The 26507-nt window shown below is 46.1% G+C and overlaps 2 protein-coding genes across 3 annotated transcripts in view; both read right to left on the bottom strand.

The window, feature by feature from the left end:
• The window catches only part of MTF1 (metal regulatory transcription factor 1), a 53889-nt gene extending 46847 nt beyond the window's left edge, over positions 1-7042 (bottom strand). The window contains exons 1-2 of one of the 2 annotated variants that reach the window (XM_033227047.1): positions 5978-7042; positions 3417-3875 (exon numbers count right to left, since the gene is read on the bottom strand). In XM_033227047.1, the coding sequence (XP_033082938.1) occupies positions 3417-3824 (408 nt within the window). In that variant the 5' untranslated portion in view covers positions 3825-3875; positions 5978-7042. Of the gene's footprint in view, positions 1-3416; positions 3876-5188; positions 5887-5977 lie in introns of those variants that run through there. The other variant, XM_033227048.1, reaches the window with a different exon arrangement.
• A 110-nt stretch (positions 7043-7152) lies between these two features.
• The window catches only part of INPP5B (inositol polyphosphate-5-phosphatase B), an 84217-nt gene continuing 64862 nt past the window's right edge, over positions 7153-26507 (bottom strand). The window contains 10 exon segments of the mRNA XM_033227046.1: positions 7153-8544; positions 10439-10550; positions 12268-12395; positions 13017-13101; positions 15081-15194; positions 19354-19589; positions 20416-20578; positions 22050-22160; positions 24430-24565; positions 26341-26450. Coding sequence (XP_033082937.1) covers positions 8429-8544; positions 10439-10550; positions 12268-12395; positions 13017-13101; positions 15081-15194; positions 19354-19589; positions 20416-20578; positions 22050-22160; positions 24430-24565; positions 26341-26450 — 1311 coding nt within the window. The 3' untranslated portion in view covers positions 7153-8428.

Here is a 26507-nt window from a genome sequence, read left to right as displayed (position 1 = left end):
GGTGTAAACAATTTCTGCTTCTATGCTATAAATCTACTACCACAACCATCTGCAGCGTCCACAGAGCATAACAGCATTTTGCTCTCTAAATGTTTGTTGAGTTGAAATGAACCCCCCTACAAGCTCAAATATTGGACTGAAATCAACAAGATAAAATTTCATAGGGAGATATTTTTATTTTTTATTTTTTGAGACAGAGTTTCGTTCTTGGTGCCCAGGCTGGAGTGCAGTGGCACGTCTTGGCTCACTGCAACCTCCACCTCCCGGGTTCAAGCAATTACCCTGCCTCAATCTCCGGAGTAGCTGAGATTACAGGCATCTGCCACCAAGCCCAGCTAACTTTTTGTATTTTTAATAGAGACAGGGTTTCATTGTGTTGGCCACGCTGGTCTCGAACTCCTGACCTTAGGTGATCCACCCGCCTTGGCCTCCCAAAGTGTTGGGATTACAGGCGTGAGCCACCATGTCCGGCCAGCAGATATTTTTAATAAGGCCTATAGGCAGGTCCCCATTTTCAGTTTTGTAAGATCTGACAGCTGCATACATGAGAATAAACTAGAGCAGGGTTTCTCAATCCCAGCACTATTGCTATTTTGGGCCAGTTCTTTGTCGTAGGGGGCTGTCCTGTGCACTGTAAAACATTTAACAATGTCTTTAACCTCTACCCACTAGATTCCAGTATCACCTCCACAGTGTGACAATACAAAATGTTTCTAGACATTCCCAAACATCTCCTGAGGGCAAAACTGCCCGCAGTTAAGAAGCACTACTCTAGAAATTTCCAACTATAAGCTAACAGTAAGATGTTGCTGATAAAATATAGACTATATAGTAATCGTAGTACAGTGTCCATATTAAGAGATAAGAGCCATACTGTTTTCAATGCTAATTGACTCACACTTATGAGACTGTGCTCAACTGCAGATTTTAAAAGGGCTTTGGGGCCAGGCGTGGTGGCTCATGCCTGTAATCCCAGCATTTTGGGCGGGCAAGGCAGGTGCGTCTCCTGAGGTCAGGAGTTCGAGATCAGCCTGATCAACAAGGAGAAACGCTGTCTCTACTAAAAATACAAAATTAGTTGGACATGGTAGCACATGCCTCTAATCCCAGCTACTCAGGAGGCTGAGGCAGGAGAATCGCTTGAACCTGGGAGGCAGAGGTTGCAGTGAGCCGAGATCGTGCCATTGTACTCCAGCCTGGGCAACAAGAGCGAAACTCCGTCTCAAAAAAAGAAAAGAAAAAAAAGGCACTTTGGAAAACTGGAATTCATATAATCAAAGGTGACTAGGCTGATGAGAGACTGGGGAAAATGTCACAGAGGGACATTTAAGTAAATGGTGGTGGTTAGCCTATACAAGAGGAAGAAAAAACCATGATCTTCAAATAGCTGATGGACTGTCCTGTGGGAGGAAGTTTACTCAGGAAGGCAGATCTAGAACCAGTGGGCGGCACCTGCAGAAAGGAAGGTTTTGGTTCTATACAAGTAAAAGCTTTCTAACAATCAGAGCTGGCTAACAAATGTATTGGGCTGAGGTATGAAACACTGTACTCTTGTTGTTCTGGATGTCTTCAAGCAGAAACAAGATTAACTGATGTCAGAGATGCCATAGGGAAATTTCTGCATAGGGTAGGAGGTGAGACAAGATGGTCTCTCTAAGGTTAGCAAAGGTAAAGTGATATGCCATCAATAAGCCATATGCAATTTCAAGACCTCAACCACAGTGAAAAGGATATTGCTAAATCATTCACCCTATTTCTGTTTAGTAACATCTTACATTTAGTCCTTGGTACTGTAACTACCAGTGGCCTATTTTTTTCTAATTGACCTGTAATAGTTCCTGGATAGGCCAGGCATGGTGGCTGATGCCTGTAATCCCAGCACTTTGGAAGGCTGAGGCGGGTGGATCACCTGAAGTCAAGAATTCGAGAACAGCCTGGTTAACATGGTGAAACCCCATTTCTACTAAAAATACAAAAAATTAGCTGGGCATCGTGGCGCCTGCCTATAATCCCAGCTACTCAGGAGGCTGAGGCAGGAGAATTGCTTGAACCCAGGAGGCAGAGGTTGCAGTGAGCCAAGATCGTGCCGTTGCACTCCAGCTTAGGCAACAAGAGTAAAACTCCGTCTCAAAAAAAAAAAAGTTCCTGGATAATGTATTTCACTACCTTTAAACCAGAACTTTTATTCTGCTAATAATAACCACTAATGTAATTTGTAAAATGCTTTGCAGTTTTCAAAGCATCCTGACATGCATCACCTTCCTCACATTAGCTAAACATGAAAATGAAAACTTATTTTAGATAACCTGCTCTCATTTACTGCCTCTTGCCTGAATTTCCCTTTTTTTTTTTTGAGACTGAGTCTCTCTCTGTCATCCAGGCTGGAGTACAGTGGCGCGATCTTGGCTCACTACAACCTCCACCTCTTGGATTCAAGTAATTCTCCTGCCTCAGCTTCCCGAATAGCTGGGATTACAGGCACCCACCACCATGCCTGGGTAATTTTTCTCTTTTTAGAACAGACGGGGTTCCACCATGTTGGCCAGGGTGGTCTTGACCTCAGGAGATCCACCTGCCTCAGCCTCCCAGTGCTGGGATTACAGAAAGTGTTGGGATTACAGGAATCAGCCACTGTGCCCAGCCTGAATTTCTTTCTTTCTTTCTTTCTTTTTTTTTTTTTAGATGGAGTCTCACTCTATCGCTCAGGCTGGAGTACAGTGGCATGATCTCGGCTCACTGCAACCTCTGCCTCCTGGGTCCAAGTGATTCTCCTGCCTCAGCCTCCTGAGTAGCTGGGATTACAGCCATGCACCACCACACCTGGCTAATTTTTATATTTTTAGCAGAGATGGGGTTTCACCATGTTGGCCAGGCTGCTCTTGAACTCCTGACCTCAAGTGATCCACCTGCCTCAGCCTCCCAAAGTGCTGGGATTACAGGCGTGTGCCACGTGAAATAAAAGTTCATTAAACATTCACTAAGATAATAAAACATATTCCAGCAGATACTCATCTCCAAAACAAATCATTTAAACACAACGTGGAGATAAGCCAAACATAGTTATTTCTTTATCAAATAAGCCAACTCTAGTTATTTCCCTGTTAGATAAGCTAAATAGTCATTTTAGCACCAGAAACATGGGCCTACTTAAGTGAAATTTCTGTTTTATTTATGATTTGGGGAAGGAAATTCAAGAAATTACAATTTCATATTGCCAAATTTCAACATGGCTATACAAACCAAAAGTTCCAGAAGCAATCACAACAAAACCTGAAGCATATGTGTTGCTGATAAGCAAAACTACTGTAAGTCCTAACCCCACGCACTCCTTCACTCCCCAGCTAAAATTTGCACCAAGAATTTTGGAAGGACTTGCCCCAAAACCAAACTAGGCCCTCACTGACTGCTTTACTTACTTCTTTACGTTTTGTTTCCGGACATTCCGACTGCAGAGTGAGGGTTGCACCTTCGATATTTCTTGGCATGGGTGTGGAACCAGGGTTTATTGTCAAATGAATCTGATCTGGTGAGATAATGTGCTGCACATAACCCTGGGACATTGCTTCATGATCTATCAGGTGAAAGCCCTCTTCACCCCCTACTAGAAAAGGCAAGTGTTCTCCGCACTGTCCATCATCATCTTCATCCTCCAAAGTGCCAGGGTCCTGCTCAATAAGAACAGTGGTCCTATCATAAACAGTTCCAGATGAGGAAGGCACCAGTCCATTTTTATCCACAAACCTGAGCATTTTATCATCAGGGGTCAGCTCATCTTCCTCTGCCTCAAAGTAGATGATGTTGTCGTCTGGACTGTGTTCCCCCATGGTTCAGTTGTGCTCAGCCCAATTGTGAGAAATGAAAATGTAATGACTTGTCTGTAACAGAACAAAGCCAGAGTTAAGAGTCATACCACAAGACCCACGCACCTCCTCAGCAACCACAAGGTTCATTTTCCCTCTCATTTAAAGAGCAAGCTAAAGCAAATGAAAAACCATCCTTGGGAATAATTTTTTTTATTTTATTTTAACTTTAAAACCATCAAGTCATTTTTTTTTTGAGACAGAGTCTCGCTCTGTTGCCCAGGCTGGAGTGCAGTGGCACGATCTCGGCTCACTGCAAGCTCTGCCTCCCGGGTTCACGCCATCCTCCTGCCTCAGCCTCTCGAGTAGCTGGGACTACAGGTGCCTGCCACTACACCTAATTTTTTGTATTTTTAGTAAGGACGGGGTTTCACCACGGTCTTGATCTCCTGACCTTGTGATCTGCCCGCCTCGGCCTCCCAAAGTGCTGGAATTACAGGCGTGAGCCACCGTGCCCGGCCCATCAAGTCATTTTTAAAGAAAAGCAATGCTGACCGGGCGTGGTGGCTCATACCTGTAATCCCAGCACTTTGGGAGGCTGAGATGGGAGGATCGCTTGAGGCCAGGAGTTTGAGATCAGCCTGGTCAACATAGTGAGACCCCCATCTCTACAAGAAAGGAAAAGAAAAGAAAAAAGAAAAGAAAAGAAAAGAAAAAAGCTTTTCAAAAATTGAATAAGTTCATAAGACCCTCTGAATATGCCTGTCAAACAATTTGAAACTTGGTCAAAATATTTAAAGGGGACAAAAGAGCAAACAGAACAGTAGCTGCTTAAAGGCTGAGTTGCTACAAATCTTAAGAGAAACTCCACTCAAATACCCTCCAAATCAGACCACGAAGCAGTAAATGGTTTCATGTAGTTTATGGTAGAAGGAGCAAGGCTTTGGAGGCAGAGTCATCTATCTACAAATCTTGGCTTTGCCTTTTACTACATGGGTAACTTTTCTGTGCCTCGTTTTTCTTATGTGCAAGGTGGGATTAGTAATTCCTGTTCTCTCAAAGTTTTTATAAGGAATAAAAGAGGCAACATATGTAAAGCACAATGTTTGGTAAATAGTAGAGGAACAAGTGTGAATTTCTTCCTTCCTACCTAGAACAGATGTTTCAACTTTCTGGGTGGAAGGGCTAATCCCCAGTCAGGCACAAACAATGAAGATCACTGTATCTATTTATGTCCTAAAACAATATGGTGTTAACAAGAAGTTATGGTTGTATAGTGGGCTCTCGTCCCTTAATGAATTGGGTCTTATTATTTTTGTTTCTACAGCCCCTAGCATAGTACACTGATACAAATGTCAGCTAAATGAATGAAAGACATGGCGACATACTCTCTCGTGAAGATATACTATCTTGGGAAGATATATTCTCTTGAGAAAAACACTACATTTGAAGCTTTCACGTTCTGGAATAGTGATTCTTCCTTCATCTGCAAACACAGGCTCTACAAATGTGGGTCTGGCAGGCAGAACAGAAAATTTTAAAACAATCAGCACATCCCTTTTAGTTTTCAGTCTGGCTTTGCATTTTATCTTTCTCTTCTGCTCTGGGTTAGAAAGTGAGCCTTTACTTAGTGGGGTGGCTAGACAGTTACCAGAGACAGGCCAAAGAATCGGATCCGGGAGGTACCGGCCCGACCCCTAGTTCTGGCTTACGCAACCCCACAGATGTACATTTCGCTGCATCTGAGAAGAGAGAAGAGAGCACCGAGGGCCCCAGTGGGCTGCCCCGGCACCCTCGGCGGCAACGCGGAGACCAACTGTCCGGAACAAACAAGACCAGGAGGTTTGAGGGTAGCCAACGAGGAGTGCGAACAGAGCCCCCTTGAGAGAAGGCTGGGAAAAGGAGCCGGTCTGGGATAGCCCCCAGCACAGTGCTACACAGAAAAACCGGAAGACAAGCTGGGGGTCTCCAAGCACCGAGGAGAGGGGCAGGGTCCGGGTCTCCATGGAAACAGGAAAGGGGGGCTGGATACCCATCCCCATGGAAACGGAGAAGGGGTGGGGTCCCTATGGTGACCAGAGGGAGGTCTCTATTGGGAAATGCTTCAGGAGGGAGCCTAAGTCCCGCGCCCCCCAGTAAAGTCCCAAGCCCAGGCCAAGTCTAGTTTCGCCTTTTACCTCCGCGGCTCCGGGCAACGGCGGCAGCAGCAGCTTCTCCCCTCCCCAGCGGCACCATGATTGCCCCCACCTTCCCCAACGTCACTTCCGCTTCCGCTTTCCGGAGGAAGGCGGGGACAGCGGATCCGCCCCTCCCTGGCGCCTCTGGTTGGCTCAGGTTGTCAGGGGGCTGAGCTGCAGCCTCCAATTGGCGAGCGGGAGGGGCGGGGCGGGGCACCGAGGGGAAGGCGCCCAGAAGGTGAGTTTATTCGCGTGGGGAAGCGCCCGGGGTGTCATGGGCGGCCCGCAGGGTGTCGCCCTCGCGGCACTGGAATCAAGGAGAAGGGCACGAATCCCCAAGGAAGAATCCGAAATGTCCTCAGCCAGGTTTGCGCTGCCCGCCCTCGCCCTGGCAGTCACAGCAGCAGCGGGAAGGACCACAGTTGGCAGTCAGAACCCTGGCTCCAACCCGCCAGGGGAGCCTGGACGACCGCGACGTGCCTAGGTTTCTCCCGCCGGGGCCTCGGCCTTCCCTTCAGCACCCATCAAAGTTAACACAGACGGGAGGCCCAGAAAGGAAGAGAAGACCCCAAAGGCAGACCTAAGAGTATTCTGAGCCCAGCTGGAGAGGACGCCACCGCCTCTTCCCTTCTCACGCGCTTGCCTAGGACGCCCAGCTCTCTTCTCACACTCTTGCCCAGGCTGGCGGTCCCAACTTCCCCTGCAAGAGGACGCAGCTTCGGCGGGACTCATGCCCGGGCCAGTTAGCGCCACCTACCGGCCACTCCCTTCTTTAACCTTTCACATTGTTCTGCTGGCCCGTGTCTTAAACCCATTTTACAGTGCCCAGTCGTGGGCATTCGTACCCAGGAAGCGATTCTGCATGTGCCTTCGTTATGCCCCTGTCCTTTCCAAATGCCTGGAGGATCTAGCTGTTAGATCCTCCCAGCTGCCACTGCCTGTTTTAACCATAAGCTGCTTCTCTCGAATATTCAGAGTCGGACAACTCCAAAGACTAGACCAGGGGTCAAGGGGTTCAGGCCAGTGCCATAACCATTTCTTGCTGGAAGTATGTGAATAGTGACTGGTACCCACCAGACTGCCAGGAATATGTCTCTTTGGCCCCAAGGCTTGAGCCACAAAGTCCAGCTGCAGCGAACTGCCATCTCTTAAGAGATAAAAACATATACAACCACCACTGTTAAAAATACATTTATCATTAAAATATATTACACACGGAGACGGGAAGCATCATATACAGTTTGGAAGACTTGCTGACCCAGAAAATCCCACTTGTTTCACCAAACACTCATTTTTTCAGTAATTTTACATTTTTAGAGATGGGGTCTCCCTCTCTCACCCGGGCTGGCGTACGGTGATGTGTTCATAGCTCACTGCAGCCTCAAACTCCTGTGCTCAAGTGAGCCACCCATGTCAGCCTCCCAAGTAACAGACCACAGGCATGCATCACCACACTCAGCTAATTTTTTAAAAATGTTTTTGTAGAGAGGGGGTCTCCCTGTGTTGCCCAGGCTGGTCCCAAACTCCTGGTCTCAAGTGATCCTCCCACCTTAGTCTCCCAAAGTGCTGAGATTACAGGTGTGAGCCACTGTGCCTGGTCATTTTAATTTTTTAAATGCCTGTATTGCCCTCAGAGGCTGAGCAACCAGCTTCAGAGTTATCGAGCCATTATCTGGGCAGGAATGGGGTTAGAGTTTGCATATGCATATACACGTCCTCAGACAGAGCACTGAAAGCATCTGGGGTGGCTGTGGCCTGTTCTACCCAGCAGCTTCTGCCTGCATTCTTGCCATCCAACTCATTGGCCTTTCAGGACTTTCCATCAAATATCTGCTCATGGGGATCTCAGCCCAGGCTACAGGGAAGGCACTGACTATGCCCTGGAGGTAGGAGGAGTGAGTACAACAAATACAGTTATTTAAAAACATTTCAGGCCAGGCATGGTGGTTCACACCTGTAATCACAGCACTTTGGGAGGCCTGGATCACCTAAGGCCAGGCATTCGAGACCAGCCTGGCCAACATGGTGAAACCCTGTCTCTACTAAAAATACAAAAAAATTAGCCAGGTGTGGTGGCAGACGCCTATAATCCTAGCTACTCGAGAGGCAGAGGTTCAGTGAGCCAAGACCACGCCAGTGCACTCCAGGCTGGGCAACAAAAGCGAAACTCCATCTCAAAAAAAAAAAAAAAGATCAATCTGTGTTAAATAACTAAAGTTGAAAATTGAATGTCAGTTTTATTATGGTGGATTTTCTCCCGTGTCTTCACGACTCACAGCACTGAGTGTGCTAACCAATGGTGGGCTTAGTCAGGGTACTAGGCTCAGGAAATAGCTGCCATTCTTGCTACCAACTGGCCTCACATAATTATCTTAAGGCATCTCTTGAGCTGAAACAGGTGGGGCTGGTAATTGGCAGCCTCAAGTAAAATAGGAGGAGAGATACAGAGGCTCAGAGTGGGTTGCAGAGGAACTGGTGAATAAATTCTTGAGCCTTTTTCTTCTCTGTCATATCAAGCTTTTGGTGACCAGCTGGGTTTCGAAGCAATAAGCTGCCAAATATGCTAGCTGCAAGAAAAAACACAGAAAAGAAATGATTCAGCAAAAGAAGGTACTAAAGACACACATCACTTAACAACAGGGATATGTTCTGAGAAATGTATCATTAAGTGATTTCGTCATTGCGCAAACATCAGAATGTACTTAAACTTTCACAAACTTATACTTACACTTGTACTTACACAATTCTATATGGTATAGTCTATTGCTCCTAGGCTTCTGTACAGCATGTTACTATACTGAATACTACAGGCAGTTGTAACACAGTGCTAAGTATGTGTGCATCCAAATATATCTAAACATAGGAAAGGCATATCAAAATACGGTATTATGAGCCAGGCATGGTGGCTCACACCTGTCATCCCAGCACTTTGGGAAGCCAAAGCAGGCAGATCACTAGAGGCCAGGAGTTCAACACCAAGCTAGGCCAACATGATGCAATGCCATCTCTACTAAAAATACAAAAATTAGCCTGTCCTGCCAGTGGGCTTTCCAAGGGGAATGGTGCTGTGTCAGAGGTGGCTGAGGTTGGGAGGTTATAGGGGAGACGGCCCTGCTTGGTGTCCTGCCTCTCTGGTTCCTGCCTCCTCTCCCCACCACCCCCTGTCCCCGGTGGGGGCTCATCCCCAGGCTGAGACAAGGTTCCATGAGCATGGTAGGGATGGCTAAGGTGTGGGCATTGGAGGGTGTGGCCCTGTGGCCCCTGTCCGAGGGGTGGCTGTGAGGGCCGGGGTGGCCATCTGGCTCCCAGCCCTCTCCCATCCCGCAGCGGGGAGGGTGGGCATGTTGGGCTGGTCACTGCCCTTAAAAAAAAAAAAAAAAAAAAGCTGGGCGCGGAGGCTCAGCCCTCTAATCCCAGCACTTTGGGAGGCCGAGGCGGGCAGAATCATGAGGTCAAGAGATTGAGACCATCCTGGTCGACACGGTGAAACCCTGTCTCTACTAAAAATACAAAAATTGGCTGGGTGTGGTAGTGCGCGCCTGTAGTCCCAGCTACTTGTAAGGCTGAGGCAGGAGAATTGCTTGAACCCGGGAGGTGGAAGTTGCAGTGAGCTGAGGTCATGCCACTGCACTCCAGCCTGGCGACAGAGCAAGACTCCGTCTCTAAAAAATTAATTAATTAATTTAATTTAATTTAAAAGCTGGGCATAGTGGCAAGCGCCTATAATCCCAGCTACTTAGGGGGCCAAGGCAGAAGAATCACTTGAACCCAGGAGGCGGAGGTTGCAGTGAGCTGAGATCACACCACTGCACTCCAGCCTGGGTGACAGAGTGAGACTTTCTTAAGCACACACACACACACACGCATACACAAACACACACACAAAACCACAGTATTGTAATCTTATTGGCCCTCCATCGTATATGTGGTCCTTCGTTGACCAAGATGATATATGGTACATGACTATAGTTTTTTTGGGGGGCGGAGGGAATGGAGTCTCACTCTGTCACCCAGGCTGGAGTGCAGTGGCATCTCGGGTCACTGCAGCCTCCGCCTCCCGGTTTCAAGCAATTCTCCCAACTCAGCCTCCAGTTTAGCTGGGATTACAGGCATGCACCACCACACCCAGCTAATTTTTATATTTTTAGTACAGGTGGGGTTTCACCATGTTGGCCAGGCTGGTCTCAAACTCCTGACCTCAGGTGATCCATCCACCTCAGCCTCACAAAGTGCTAGGATTACAGGTGGGAGCCACCACACCCAGCCTATGACTATACTTATTCTTGTGTTGTTAGGAGTAGGGAGGAGTGTCCAAATGCAAAACTTTCTGCTTTAAAAAGTCTTTGCCCAGAGCTTGACATTTTAGTTCTACTGCAAGGGACCTGGGACCCTCCTCAACCTCATTTCTCATTACAAGTCTCAGTTTGCAGAAATGCTTTCCATAGACATTTGGCTGCTTACCTAGAATATTCTCATCCAAATGATTTTTTGCCGAATTTTTCAGCAGTTCTTGTAAAAACGCCATCAAGTAGTGGAAGACATTTTTGTAGAATGTGGGGAGAGTAGAAATGACCTGAAAGAGAAAGAACTGGCATTTGTCTTTTGTTCACTGAATTATTTGTCAAGTGGCTACTATAGTCCAAGAACTGTGTACACAATCCAAGTGCACGAGAAAGACTGTGCACAGAAAACTGGTTGCTTACTACTTGGCATAAGTACCAAAAGAGAGGTAGGAGTCAAATGCAACATGAATTTAGAAGTCAAACTTTTAACTACATGTTCCTATAAGACTGAAGGAAATAAGACATTTTAGTTGGGTCTTGAATATAAGACAAAATTGGACTTACAGAGATAAGAACTGGGGTTATTTAGAGAGCAAAGAAAGTATAAAAAAGGGCTGGAGAAGGGAAATAGTGAGATAAGTAGAGAGAACACTTTATGAGGAGTCAATTTTGGCAGGAGCATAACTAGAAGGGTTAATCAGGCCCTGATCAATGAGTACTCCAGCTATCTGCATATCAGAATCAGTTTGGAAGCTTGAACAAAATAGATTCCAAAAGTGATTATGGGCCGGGCTCAGTGGCTCATGCCTATAATCCCAGCACTTTGGGAGGCCGAAGCAGGTGGATCACCTGAGGTCAGGAGTTCGAGACTAGCCCGGCCAACATGGTGAAACCCCATCTCTACTAAAAATACAAAAATTAGCCAGGCGCGGTGGTGCACGCCTGTAATCCCAGCTACTCAGGAGGCTGGGGCGGGAGAATCACTTGAACCTGGGAGGCAGAGGTTATAGTGAGCCGAGATTGTGCAATTCACTCCAGCCTAGGTAATACAGCAAGACTCCATCTCAAAATAAAAAAAAAGTTATTGTGATTCAGTGGATTTGGGGTATGGCTTTAGAATCTCTATTATTGGCAAGTTTTCTAGATTATTCTGCCAAGGCCTGTTGTATGTGTGAACCACCAAGCTAGATCATAGAAAGTCTTCGATATTTAAGATCAGTAATTGGCAATAGAGAGCCAAGTATGGTTTTTGACCAACAGTCACATGACAATAGCTTTAGAATACACAATCTGATGGCAGTGTGCAAAACAAATCAACAGGAAACCGTGAATGCAGGGCACTGAGCCAAGCTAGGTACAATGAGAATGGAAGAGAGAGGACAGGGGATAGAGCAACGAGACTGGCAATGAGAATGGAAGAGAGAGGACGGGGGATAGAGTAACGAGACTGGGCATGTGGGAGGCAAGGAGAGGGTGGAGTCAGAAATGACTCAGGTTTTGAGGTTGACTCACTGGAATTAAGGTTGATGCCATTAAAAGAAACAAAGACAGGCCGGGCGCGGTGGCTCAAGCCTGTAATCCCAGCACTTTGGGAGGCCGAGACGGGCGGATCACGAGGTCAGGAGATCGAGATCATCCTGGCTAATACGGCGAAACCCCGTCTCTACTAAAAAATACAAAAAAACTAGCCGGGCGACGAGGCGGGCGCCTGTAGTCCCAGCTACTCGGGAGGCTGAGACAGGAGAATGGCGTGAACCCGGGAGGCGGAGCTTGCAGTGAGCTGAGAGCCGGCCACTGCACTCCAGCCTGGGCGGCAGAGCAAGACTCCGTCTCAAAAAAAAAAAAAAAAAAAAAAGAAACAAAGACATAAGAGAAAGAACAGGTTTGAGAAGGAAAGATAAGGTGTTCAGTTTCTGAGATGCTGCACTTGAGGAACTGTGTCCACTCTGTTCCCTCAGCCCCATGGGGTCTGGGGCTAACGACATGTTGCTCAATGCTTCCTCTCACCTGTTTGCTTGCTGTGTAGTTGCCGGAACACTCCAAGCAGTTATGGTAGGCGCTGTAACAGATGACAGGCTCTGGAAGGCTCTCCAGGAAAAGCAGCAGGGCTTCGGCTACAGAATGATTGCTGGCAGCTTTTGGCCCGTTGTTAAGGAACCGATGATGCTGCTGCCCATGGTTAGGAAAAGGCCCAGGAGCAAGCATGTGCCAGAAGTGCTGACTACCCTGTCAGGCTCTCTGCTCAGGGCTAGGATGCCAGCCTAACTTCTCGAAGGGGCCACATTGTTTGTCAGGTGAGCCAGGCCCTCCTGAGTTCCTGCTCTATTGGTTGCTTAAAGTTGTAAATTCTTAGCCTGGGCTACATGGTGAAACCCTGCCTCTACAAAAAGTTCAAAAATTAGCCAGGTATGGTAGTATGTACCTGTGGTCCAAGCTACTCGGGAGGCTGAGGTGAGAGGATCGCTTGAGCCCAGGAGGTAAAGGCTGCAGTGATCCAAGATCACACTACTGCACTCCAGCCTGGGTGATAGAGATGGACCCTATCTCAAAAAAATAAAATAAAATAAAAGTGTAAAGCCTTCTCTATGCAAACTTTAAATAAAACATGGTAGCTGAGGATACAATATCAGATTTTGAGCCATAAAATACTTTCCTTTTTCTCACCTCTCTCACTCATATTCTCTCTCTCTCTCACTCATATTCTCTCTCACTGTCTCTCTCTCACACACACACACAGTTGAATGTCTGAAGGATACAGAGGTTATCAATCATTCCAGTATCCAAGCAGTCCCTGACATGTTCAAATTCTGACCTCAGGCCTGGTTGCTGAAACAGATCTTCCTGCAAAAGGGAAAACAGTAACAAAACAATTATTTTCTCAGAAAATCATCAATGATTTCCTGACCTGGCAATATCACTAGCAGAATGCAAAAAGGAGCAGTGTGGTGAGGCCTCTGAATCACCCTGACAGATGATCTGATTTAGGCTGATGTGGCTAATTCATCTTGCAGGCCTTGCCAGGCAAGTTTCTACAATAGGTCTTCAGGCATCCACTATAAAACTATGGGTAGGGCGCACAACACACAAGAAGATCCAACATTGGAGAAAACATAAAAGCAACTATGTTTCCTGCAGTAGTATAGAGGGATTACCCAGGGGGAAAGAAAATGAAGAAAATATACAGTGCATAAGAGCATAAGAGAACACTAACAAGGCACCTCAATGCTTTGGGCAAATAAGATTATGGCAGTGGTCAGGCGTGTTGGCTCACGCCTGTAATCCCAGCACTTTGGGAGGCAGAGGCGGGCAGATCACGGGATTGAGACCATCCTGGCCAACATGGTGAAACCCTGTCTCTAATAAAAATACAAAAATTAGCTGGGCTTGGTGGTACATGCCTGTAATCCCAGCTACTCGAGAAGCTGAGGCAGGAGAATTGCTACAACACGGGAGGTGGAGGTTGCAGTGAGCCAAGATGGTGAACTGCACCCCAGCTTGGTGACAGAGCAAGACTCCATCTCAGTAAAAACAGATTATGGCAACAAAGCTATTTCCATTAGTCTCAGGATACTTTATGTTCATTTGTTTTACAAAATGACTTAATACCATATAACTGTATTAATAATAACAATATTATATGTATTGCTCAAAAGTTCCATTTGAAAGGAGGGCTACAGAGAAGGTAGAATAGTACAGCACTGAAGAATATGGCTTCTCTAGCCAGATTCACTGTATTCAAATTCCACCTCTGCCCATTTATCAGCTTGGGGACGTTAACCAAGTTATTCACCTTTCCAGGCATCTGTTTCCTCATCTGAGAACTACTGTGAAAACTAGAGGCAATGCTGTAAAAAACAATTAGAATAGTGATTGGTACACTGCAACTCTCAATAAATGTGAGGGGGGAAGAAAGTGAAAATGGAGTATCATAAGAATGCATATTTTAAAAAAAAAAGGATGTTGCTCTGAAGTGGTCAAGTGGGCTTGTAGTTTGTATAGGTCTCCCTGAAACCTACATAAACAGGTCAGTGAAACTAACCAATCTGATTAGTGAAGCCTGCCCTAGTCACTCTAGAAATCAGGCCTCCAAATTTGTGGCCCAGGAGTTGCATCTGGTCCCCTGCCTCTGCTTGGTTTATCAACAAGTTGGCCCCACCCATTTCCAGAAGCTGGTGAGAGTTCCTGAAGGAGAGCGATGACATCCTGAGAGGCCTCCTGGCAGCTTTCTGGCTGGAGGACCCCAGAGGCCATGGGAAGGAACATGCTGTGCTGTGCTGGGATGGTCTTCCTATGCAACACTGCTTCCCTTGGGGGTAATCAGGTACTGCACGTAATAGCAGGGCCTCTGGCAGGTCGCGGTGGCTCATGCCTGTCATCGCAGCACTTTGGGAGGCTGAGGCGGGCAGATCACCTGAGGTCAGGAGTTGCAAGACCAGCCTGGCCCACATGGTGAAACTCCATCTCTACAAAAATACAAAAATTAGCCAGGCATGATGGCGGGTGCCTGTAATCCCAGCTACTTGGGAGACTGAGGCGGGAGAATCACTTGAATCCGGGTGGCGGAGGTTGCAGTGAACCGAGATTGCACCATTGCACTCCAGCCTGGGCAACAGAATAAGACTCTGTCTCAAAAAAAAAAAAAAAAAAAAATAGCAGGGTCTCCCAGGAGTGTGAAACATGGCATACTATCTATCCTTCCTCCCCTCCCTGGGTGAAGAACAGTTCTCCACAGGTTCCTTATGCAAAAAGTTCTTGGGGCTGATGGTCCTTCTCAAGGCAACCTGGCCTCAATCAGGTCTGAATGCTTAAACACAATCTACCTGCTGGACAGCATTTCGGTACAGGTAATCAACCATCATCCAGAGCTCTTTGGGGATTTCCATGGGGCTCTCCAACTGGCTGCCATCATCTCCAGTCCGTATTGGCATCAGAGTCTGGAAAACAATCAAGATCATGACAGAACTTCTGCCAGGCTGGCTCCAGGAAAATGCATGGCATGGGGACGGCAAACCCACGGAAAAAGGAAAATATTTCACTGCCCCAACCACATATTCCACAGACAGAAATGAAATCAGGTGGTATGATCAAGGAACAAAAGGTAATTTTTGAGAATCAGGAGAGGGTTATGACAAGCAGTTTCAATGAATCAGGTGAAATATGCACCATCTTTTTAGGAAAAAAATCATTCCTATAGCATTTCACTATAGAACCAGAGAGAAGATGTGGTCTGGTGAGGAAACAGCACAGGCTTGGGAGTCCAAAAATCTGAGTTCAAGGCCCGGGACCACTGTTTTGATTTTTATTTTTTATTTTTATTTTTTTGAGACGGAGTCTCACTCTGTCGCCCAGGCTAGAGTGCAATGGCACGATCTCAGCTCACTGCAACCTCCGCCTCCCAGGTTCAAGCGATTCCCCTGTCTCGGCTCTCTAGTAGCTGGGATTACAGGTGTGTGCCATTCCGCCTTGGCAAATTTTTTGTATTTTAGTAGAGACGGGGTTTTACTATGTTGCTCAGGCTGGTCTTGAACTCCTGAGCTCAAGCAATCCACCTGCCTCAGCCTCCCAAAGTGTTAGGATTACAGGCGTGAGCCACCGCTCCCGGTCTGATTTTTTTTTAAATTGATTTTTTTTTTTAAATTTTGAGATGGGGTCTTGCTATGTTGCCCAGGCTGGTCTTGAACACCTGGACTCAAGTGATCTACCCATCTCAGCCTCCCAAAGTACTGAGATTACAGGTGTGAGCCACCGTACCCAGCCTCCAGGTCCATTGTTTTTATTTATTTACTTACTTATTTATTTATTTGAGACAGAGTCTTGCTCTGTCACCCAGGCTCAGTGCAGTGGTGCGATCTTGGCTCACTGCAACCTCCGCCTCCCAAGTTCAAGTGATTCTCCTGCCTCAGCCTCCTAAGCAGCTGGGAATACAGGCACCCGCCACCATGCCCAGCTAATTTTTTTTATTTTTAGTAGAGATGGGGTTTCACCATCTTGGCCAGGCTGGTCTCGAATTCCTGACCTCGTGATCCACCTGCCTCGGCCTCCCAAAGTTCTGGGATTACAGGCGTGAGCCACTGTGCCCAGCCTCCAGGTCCACTGTTAACTCACCATATGACCTGTGACAAATCACTCTCCTTGATTGGGCCCGTTTTCATCTACATGATGAAGAAGAGGGAGTTCAAGACTCCCTAAATTTAAAAATGCATTGGAAAAAAAGCATACATATTACCATAGATCTGCTCCAAATTAGTTCCCTTGTATTAGAATTGTCTCCATAGGAACTTTTTAGATTGCAGCAAATTTAGTTTAGGATGATAACCTACCAATGATGATTTAAAAGAAACAAAAGAATAATATCATTGACAATGGAACTTTCATTATTTTGGAGTTCATGGCTGAGTTTGTCTTCTTTTTTTTCAGAGACAGGGTCTTGCGCTATCGCTCAGGTACTGCAGTCTTGAACTCCCAGGCTCCCTCCCACCTCAGCTTTCCAAGTAGCTAGGACTACAAGTGCACACCCCCGTATCCAGCTCATTTCTTAATTGTTTTGTAGAGATGGAGTCTTATTATGTTGCACAGGCTGGTCTCAAATTCCTGGCGTAAAACATTTCTCCTGCCTTGGCCTCCCAAAGTGCTAGGATTACAGTTGTGAGTCACTGTGTCCAACCCATGGCTGAGTTTCTCTAATGTACTGCTACAGACTGAATGTGTATGTCCCTCTGAAATACATACGTTGAAACCTAATCCCTCAGGTGATGGTACTAGGAGGTAGGGCCTTTGGGAGCTGGTTAGACCATAAGGGCTCTGCCCTGATGAATGGGATTAGTGCCCCTAAACAATACACCTCCGAGACCTCCCTCACCTCTTCTGCCATGTAAGAGCATAGTGAGAAGATGGCCCTCTATGAACCAGGAGGTAGGCCCTCACCAGACACCAAATCTGGCAGTGCCTTGATCTTGGACTTCCCTGTCTCCAGAACTGTGAGAAATAAATTTCTGTTGTTGATAAACCACCCAGTCTATGGTATACTGTTATAGCAGCACAAACAAACAAAGACACGTACTATAAGTGAAATAATGAAAAACATGGCCACAGCATTTTGCAGCTTTTCTTTCCTATCAAGAAGTGGAGTTAGGCAGGGCATGGTGGCTTATGCCTGTAATTCCAACACTTGGAGAGGCCGAGGTGGGTGGATCAGCTGAGGTCAGGAGTTCGAGACTAGCCTGGCCAACATGGCGAAACCTCCTTTCTACTAAAAATATAAAAAAATTAGCTGGGCATGGTGGTGCACACTTGTAGTCCCAGGTACTGGGAGGCTGAGGCACGAGAATCACTTGCAACCCAGATGGCAGAGATTGCACTAAGCAACCTTCCAGCTACTGGGGAGGCTGAGGCATGAGAATCACTGCAACGCGGGCGGCAGAGGTTGCAGGGAGCCAAGATCGCTCCACTGCACTCCAGCCTAGGTGACAGAGTAAGACTCTGTCTCAGAAAAAAAAATAAAAATAAAAATAAGGGCCGGGCACAGTGGCTCACGCTTGTAATCCCAACACTTTGGGAAGCCAGGGCAGGTGGATCACCTGAGGTCAGGAGTTTGAGACCAGCCTGGCCAACATGGTGAAACCCCGTCACTACAGAAAATACAAAAATTAGCCCGGTATGGTGGCGGGTACCTGTAATCCCAGCTACTTGGGAGGCTGAGGCAGGAGAATCGTTTGAACCCGGGAGGCAGAGGTTGCAGTAAGCCACGATCATGCCACTGCACTCCAGCTTGGGTGACAGAGACTCCGACTCACAAAACAAAACAAAACAGTCCAGGCGTGGTGGCTCACACCTGTAATCCCAACACTTTGGAAAGCTGAGGAGAGCAGATTACTTGAGGTCAGGAGTTCAAGACCAGCCTGGCCAACATGGTGAAATCCCGTCTCTACTAAAATACAAAAATTGGCTGGGTGCAGTGGCTCACGCCTGTAATCCTAGCACTTTGGGAGGCTGAGGCGGGCGGATCACCTGAGGTCAGGAGTTCAAGACCCGCCTGGTCAACATGGTGAAATCCCGTCTCTACTAAAATACAAAAATTAGCTGGGCATGATGGTGGGTGCCTGTAATCTCAGCTACTCAGGAGGCTGAGATGGGAGAATTGATTGAGCCCAGGAGACAGTGGTTGCAGTGAGCCAAGATGTGCCACTGCATTCCAACCTGGACAACAGAGCGAGACTACATCTCAAAAAAAAAAAAAAAAAAAAAAAAAAAAAAGCCAGGCGTGGTGGCTCATGCCTGTAATCCCAGCACTTTGGGAGGCTGAGGTGGGTGGATCACCTGAGGTCGGGAGTTCAAGAGCAGTGTGACCAACATGGAGAAACCCCATCTCTACTAAAAACACACAAAAAATTAGCCAGGCATGGTGGGACATGCCTGTAGTCCCAGCTACTCGAGAGGCTGAGGCAGGAGAATCTCTTGAACTGGGGAGGCAGAGGTTATGATGAGCCAAGATCACGTCATTGCACTCCAGCCTGGGCAACAAGAGTGAAACTCCGTCTCAAAAAAAAAAAAAAAGTGGAGTCTTTCTCTATTCGTAGAATCTCTAGTCTGGCTTCACAACTTGCTCTACCAATAAAACATGGCAGAAGTGGCCTTGTATGCATTTTGGAGCCTATGCTACAAAAGGCCTTACAGTTCTTCTCTCATGTTCTTGCCACTGCCTACAGAAGCCTGAGCTAGCCTTCTGAATGATAAGCCCATGTGGTGAGTGAAACCCAGAGAAAAGCTAACACCAAGACATGTGAGAGAGGCCATCTGGAGCCCTCCGGCCATCACAGCTACCATCTGATTATAACTACACAAATGGGGCTAGGTGAGACCAGCAGAAGACCCACATTGGAAACCCACAGAATCATGAGAAGCAATAACTCGGTGTTAAAAACTACTAAAATTTCAGGATGCTTTGTAGCACAGCAATATACAGCTGATACACTAAGCAAGCTCTAGGAGGCTGAAGAATGTCTAAGTCCCTAGGAAGGTAGGCATAGGAATATCTTGTTTGACTGGCTTGGTGGCTACAAAGTTCTAGATGTTTCTTTGTGGCATATTACTCACCAGCTCACTAATAGTTTCAAGTGGTAGGTCCAAGATTGGCTCTCTCATGTAACACAGTGTATGAATGGGAGACCCAAAACAGCTGGGCAGGTAATTCCCAGACACAGATAAAAAGTAATCCTTTCCCCTGTCCAAGTGCAAAACCAGAATGTCCTCAATTTTGTCTTCACCCGAGTTGAGCTTTGTAGCTGTTGTCTTATTTACAAAGAGCTCCAGTTCAATCTCAATTTCAGAATCTGCAGAGAAATTTTAAAAATAATGTTGGCTGAGGGGAGGCCAAGAGGAAAGGGGAAAGAAAACAGGAGGGAAGCGGGTAAGGCATAAAGGGTTAGGAAAAGGAAAGAAAAGGTATCAGCCAACCAACAAGCATCTAAATGTGCTTGGCATGCAGGAGACATAAGAACAAAGAGTTTATAGTCCAACTGGGAATATGAAAACAACAAACAAAAACATTTGAATAGACAAATGCCATAAAATTCAAGTACTAAGGAGCACAGCTCAAGCTAGAAATACTAACAGAATAAGAAGGCATGGATCAAAGAGCCTTCCCTGAGCCAGGTAAGATGAAGACGCCTGATTCAGTAGAAGTGTAATGCAATTATCAGCCTATGAATTGTCCCAAAACACCCTTCTTTGTTCCATCTCATAGTACCATGCAGGGTGCGAAGGACAAGTCAGGAAAAATGTGGATGGTACATTCCAGAGCCAGATATAATTTCTGGATTACTTCCCCATTATCAAGAGCAGATAATTGGGAGTTGATTACAGCAAGATAGTAAAATGGTTCCTTTAACAGCAGCACCTGCTCTACAGCAATCTTATGTTTTCTCTTTCTGTGAAATTATGGAACATATAAATGACTGAGAATGCTTCTGAAAGTGAACTCATGCTCCTCACTGTTTTCTATTTTATTTATGAATGGGTTCATCTATCGGGCTTTTTAAAAAGCCTCAAGCAGAGAATAAAACACTCAAGCAAAAAGCTCATTTTAGGAAAATGAGCAATTATAGAGTAAGGCATTCCCCAAACCAGATACCAGGAAGCTAGGAACAGAGGGCTTACCAGGCAGGAGGAAGCCTCTGCTGGGGTTGGCATTCAGCCACTGCTTACAGTAAGACTCTTCATCAGGCTTGTTGATGAATTCAAAATGACAGGGTACTTGTCCATTATGAATTGTAAAGGATTCTACTTTCAATTGCATGTACTTCACATTCTGAAAACAGAACTGGGAAGAAGCCCGAGGCCAGTAAAAACCAGTGCCCTTTCCTCGGCAACCTGCCCAGCCACCCCAACTGGGCAATCCTTACCATGGAAAGAAAATGAAGGACTATCTCTTTTAAATGTTTCTGCTTTAAGTAGTTACCTGGGAGGCCACAGTTCCCACTAAAGACTAGTTATCTGTGTGTAACCCAAAATCCAAAAATTCCATTTGTTTTTGTACGTCTATTTCCTGAAGAAAGTCAAAGTTTACATCTTCTATACGCAAAAACCATTTACAAAATACCCTTCACAAATTCCACTTCTACACATGAAGATCAAGCCCATCCTTCCAAGTAGCTGGACATCTAGGGCATTAAAAATGCCATCTGCGGCTGCCACAGTGGCTCAGGCCCATAATCCCAGCACTTTGGGAGGCCAAGATGGGCGGATCACTTGAGCTCAGGAGTTCAAGACCAGCCTGGCCAACATGGCAAAACCTCATCTCTACTAAAAATACAAAAATTAGCTAGGCATGGTGACACAGCCTGTAATCCCAGCTAATGGGAGGCGGAGGCAGGAGAATTGCTTGAACCTAGGAGGTGGAGGTTGCAGTGAGCTGAGATCACGCCATTCCACTCCAGCCTGGGTGACAGAGTGAGACTCTGCTTAAAACAAACAAACCAAACAAAAAAACGCCTTCACCTTAAACCCCAGTTTGACTATGTAGAATGTCAAGTTTAATTGATCTTCCATGTGGCTCTTCCACGAAAAACCTTCAGACCTTATTCAACTTCCTATATTACCTATTCCTTTTCTATACTGTCTTCCCTCCCATCAACTCATGGGTATCTAAACTCAATTTAATCTCAAAGCAAAGCATCAGTAAGAAGAAAACTCCATTGCAAGAATACACAATAGTTATTCTAAAACCAAAACACATTTTGAACCGTATTCTGGTTTAGAAGAGCAGGACATGATGACCTAAGCCAACAACCTCTCTCTTCTCAGCTAACAACATCAGCCTCACTTTATCTAGAAGCAGTCTATGAAGAAAGACCACAGTCCAATAGTGCTATAGGTGCCTCCCAGAACTCTGAGCTCCAACAGATGAGATTTAAGCCTTAGAAATAGAACAGCACAACACTAATTTTTTTTTTTTTTTTTTTTTTTTTTGAGACGGAGTCTCACTCTGTTGCCCAGGCTGGAGTACAGTGGCACAATCTCGGCTCACTGCAAGCTCCACCTCCCGGGTTCATGTCATTCTCCTGCCTCAGCCTCCCGAGTAGTTGGGATTACAGCCGCCACACCTGGCTAATTTTTGGTATTTTTTAGTAGAGACGGGGTTTTACCATGTTAGCCAGGATTAGCCAGGATGGTCTCGATCTCCTGACCTCGTGATCCGCCCGCCTCAGCCTCCCAAAGTGCTGGGATTACAGGTGTGAGCCACCATACCCGGCCAGAGCCCAGTGCTAATATTCTTAACACGTCCTTCCTACCTCTCGCTTGGACAGGGACACAGAAGGAATGTTGGCATTTTCCATCTTATCCAGGGAGCGAACAATTTCCTCCAGAGTTTTCCGGTAAAGCTTGTCATTTACGACCCTCACCTGAAAGGAAAACATCAGAGACTGAGTACCTTGGCTTCTGCCCATTTCCTCTTTCTCAGTATAGAGGGCGTTCACAGCACTGGGAAATAGCAGTTGATAGCAACACAGAAAACAAAGGCTATAGATTTAATTAATTAATGAACTCCATTAACAACTGACTTAGAAGGATCTACCAGAGGCAAAGCTTGTGGTACAGGCATCTGCTTCCTGATTACCAGAAAAAAGACGTGGAAGTGAAAGCATGGTTAGCAGCTAGTTCTGCCAGGTCTTAGGCCCAGGGCAGAAAAATGCTTGCCCAGTACCCAGCTCTCTTTTGCTTGCTGTCACCAACAAGCCAGCAGTGAGAACCTTTTCTAGGGCTTTGATTTAAAGCAGTGTTTCTTAAGCTTTGTTTGTTTGTTTTTGCAACAAGGTCTTGCTGTCACCCAAGCTGGAATGCAGTAGAGTGATCTTGGCTCACTGCAACCTCTGCCTTCTGGGTTCAAGTAATCCTCCTACCTCAGCCCCCCAAGTAGCTGGGACCAGACACAAGCCATCATGCCCAGCTAATTTTTTTTATTTTTTTGTAGAGATGAGGGGTTTTGCCATGTTGCCCAGGCTGGTCTTAAACTCCTGAGCTCAAGCAATCCACCCACTTCAGCCTCCCAAAGTGCTGCTATTACAGGTGTGAGTCATTGTAATGATAATAAAGTACCACTGTAAATAGATAATAAATAAGTGAGAAGGCCGGTGTGGTGGCTCATGCCTGTAATCCCAGCACTTGGGGGGCCAAGGCAGAAGGATCACCTGAGCCCATGAGTCACTTGAGACCAGTCTGGGCAAGATAGCAAGATGCTGTCTCTTAAAAAAAAAAAAAAAAAGGCCGGGCGTGGTGGCTCACGCCTGTAATGCCAGCACTTTGGGAGGCTGAGGCTGGTGGGTCACGAGGTCAGGAGATAGAGATCATCCTGGCTAACACGGTGAAACCTCATATCTACTAAAATACAAAACATTAGCCGGGCGAGGTGGCGGGCGCCTGTAGTCCCAGCTACTCAGGAGGCTGAGGCAGAAGAATGGCGTGAACCTGGGAGGCGGAGCTTGCAGTGAGCCAAGATTGTGCCACTGCACTCCAGCCTGGGCGACAGAGCAAGACTCTGTCTCAAAAACAAAAAACAAACGGGCCAGGCATTGTGGCTCATGCCTATAATCACAGCACTTTGGGAGGCTGAGTCAGGTGGATCACGAGGTCAGGAAATCGAACACCATCTCTACTAAAAACACAAAAAAATAGCCAGACGTGATGCAATGTGCCTGTAATCCCAGCTACTTGGAAGGCTGAGGCAGGAGAATCGCTTGAACTCAGGAGGAGGAGGTTGCAGTGAGCCGAAATCACACCACTGCACTCCAGCCTGGGTGACAGCGCAAGACTCCATCTCAAAAAAAATAAAAAATAAATAAATAAAAAGGAAAGGAAGAAAAAGATGTCAACCTCATAGGTAATCAGGGAAATGTAATCTAACATAATAAAATACCTGCTTATTGGGTTGGCAAAATTTTTGAAGACTGATAAACCCCAATATTGGCAAGGGTATGGGAAAATAAACTCATACATGGCTGGTAGAAGTATAAAGTGGTAAAACTGTTGTGAGGATAATTTAGCAAGATCTAATAAATTTAAAATACTTTTTTTATCTAAACCACTAATTTCATCTCTAATAATTTCATTCTATAGAAATACACTGATCCACAAAGACACATGTGAAGGGTTGTCACAACAGCACTGTGTATAAATAGCAAAATTTGGAAATAACTTTATGACCATCAATACATACATTATGGCTCATCCATACTATGGAATACTTTGAAACCTTTAAAAATAATGAGAAGGAAGCTCTACCTTCACTGTCATGGAAAGATCTCCTAAGACATTTTCAGTTGGGGAAAAAAAGATGTCCTCAGAGCAAAACGTATTTGATCTCTTTTACAAAAAAGGAAAAATATCCTCAATGATGTATACAGAATACTGACACACCCATTTATAAACATGTAGAGAAGGGTCTGCAAAAAGACAGTTCAAAAATGCAAAAGGGAACTTCCATGTATGAGGAAAACTACAGAGGCATACTAAAACAATTATTAACCAAGTTGTTAATAACTGTTTTAAATTGTCCTAAAAAGGGCTTCCTCCCATTCAAAAGGAGAGGAAGAAACCAGAAAGACAAGACATGGTCTTAGTTGTGAAAGCCAATTCCCTCCAGAATGATTACAACAGATACCAGCTGCCACCTACCCCGATGTCAAACACTGAGCTGACAGGCTTGTGGTCACTGGTCTTCAGGGCCATGTGGCTCTGGTAACTCAGCTGAGTGATGTTCTTCCCTTTCCAGAGGATCCGGTCACACCAGGCGGGAGCACGGCACTTCTCACTGAAATGCAAAGTCCACACTGGAAGTACTCACAGAAACAGCAGTGCCCGCTGCCTGGCAAGTGCCCTGGCTTAGGCGGGGAGTGATGAATCAGTGCCTTGATGACCACGTGGCTAAGTCATCTGAGGCAGCAAGAGCAATTCAGGCCCACCAAGGGATAACATGTATCCTGTGAGTATCATCCAAAATAACTATGAAAGCTCAAAGCCAAAACAGAGTTCAGACTGATTCTCTGATCTTTATCCTCCTATGAGAATCAGGAGAGAATTAAAATATCAATCTGACAGTAAGCACTCTACTGTCTTTATTTTTTATTTATTTATTTTTAATTTTTTTTTTATAGAGATGGAGTCTTGCTCTGTCGCCCAGGCTGGAGTGCAGTGGCGTGTCCTCGGCTCACTGCAACCTCTGCCTCCCAGGTTCAAGCAATTCTCCTACCTCAGCCTCCCGAGTAGCTGGGACTTCAGGTGTGCACCGCCACGACTGGCTAACTTTTTGTATTTTAGTAGAGGTGGGGTTTTACCATGTTGCCCAGGCTAGTCTCGAACTCCTGAGCTCAGGCAATCTGCCTACCTCGGGCTCCCAAAGTGCTGGGATTACAGGTGTGAGCCACCGCACCCAGCCTATAGTCTTTAAAAGATCCTGGTTACGGCCAGACGCGGTGGCTCTCGCCTGTAATCTCAGCATGTTGGGAGGCCAAGGCAGGGGGATCACGAGGTCAGGAGGTCATGAGGTCAAGAGATTGAGACCATCCTGGCCAACATGGTGAAACCCTGTCTCTACTAAAAATACAAAAATTAGCTGGGTGTGGTGGCAGGGGCCTGTAGTCCCAGCTACTCAGGAGGCTAAGGCAGGAGAATCGCTTGAACCCAGGAGGCGGAGGTCGCAGTGAGCCGAGATTGTGCCACTGCACTCCAGCCTGGTGACAGAGCAAGATTCCGTCTCAAAAAAAAAAAAAGATGCTTTTTAAGCTAGTTAAGAGAACAGGCTCGATTTCCCACTGCCTGGGTTCAAATCCTACCTGTATCCCTCGTCTGCTTGGGGGCCTCTTTAATTTTTTTATGCTTCAGTTTCCAATCTCATAAAATGAGGTTAATAAATCATACCTACTTCAACAGGTTCTTGAGGATTAAATGAGAAAATAAGTACATCAAATAGTACATGGCACATAGTAAGCACTAATAAAAAATATTAACTGCTGACTTTGAAAGGCTGAGGCAGGCAGACCACTTGAGGTCAGGAGTTCAAGACCAGCTTGGCCAACATGGCGAAACCCCGTCTCTACAAAAATACAAAAATTAGCTGGGCCTGGTGGCACATGCCTGTAATCCCAGCTACTTGGGAGGATGAGGCAGGAGAATGGCTTGAACTCGGGAGGCAGGGGTTGCAGTGGGCCAAGATCCAGCTATTGTACCCTAGCCTGGGTGACAGAGTGAGACTCCATCTCAAAACAAACAAACAAAAATATTAACTACTGTGTAATGTCCAAGTACCAGCTAAGTTAGTTGGAGTCATCTCATCCTAGGCATAGCTGAAAAGTAAATCAGTATTAAAAATTATTAGGAAACAAAAGGCTAAGGCAGTCACAAAGTTAATACATGGGAAAGAAGGCTGCTTCATGAGCAGATACTGAGAGAAAATGTTTGACCAGAGTGCAAAACATGGGGAAAAAGTCACAGGAAGCATTCATTCTTCCTTAGGTCCAAAAGGGCAAGTGCTTCCCAGAATTTCTGGGTTTCCGTTTGCTCAACCCTTTGAAGCAACCTCTGACCTACCTGGTATCCCAGTCGTCAGAGCCCGTATCATACTTGTAAGTAGGCTGGAATGTGAGCTCACCCTCTGTGAAGCCTTCAAAGACAGTCTTTGCAGCCACCTGAATTTTCAGCTATACACATGGATGGGAGAAAAAACAAATCTCAGAATAAAAAGGTCAAACTCTGAA

This window comes from Trachypithecus francoisi, unplaced genomic scaffold (assembly GCF_009764315.1).
Source record: "Trachypithecus francoisi isolate TF-2019V2 unplaced genomic scaffold, Tfra_2.0 Lachesis_group12, whole genome shotgun sequence".
NCBI classification, from domain to species: Eukaryota; Metazoa; Chordata; class Mammalia; order Primates; family Cercopithecidae; genus Trachypithecus; species Trachypithecus francoisi.
The sequence above is the reverse complement of the archived record's forward strand: the minus strand, read 5'-3'. Positions and strand labels throughout refer to the sequence as shown.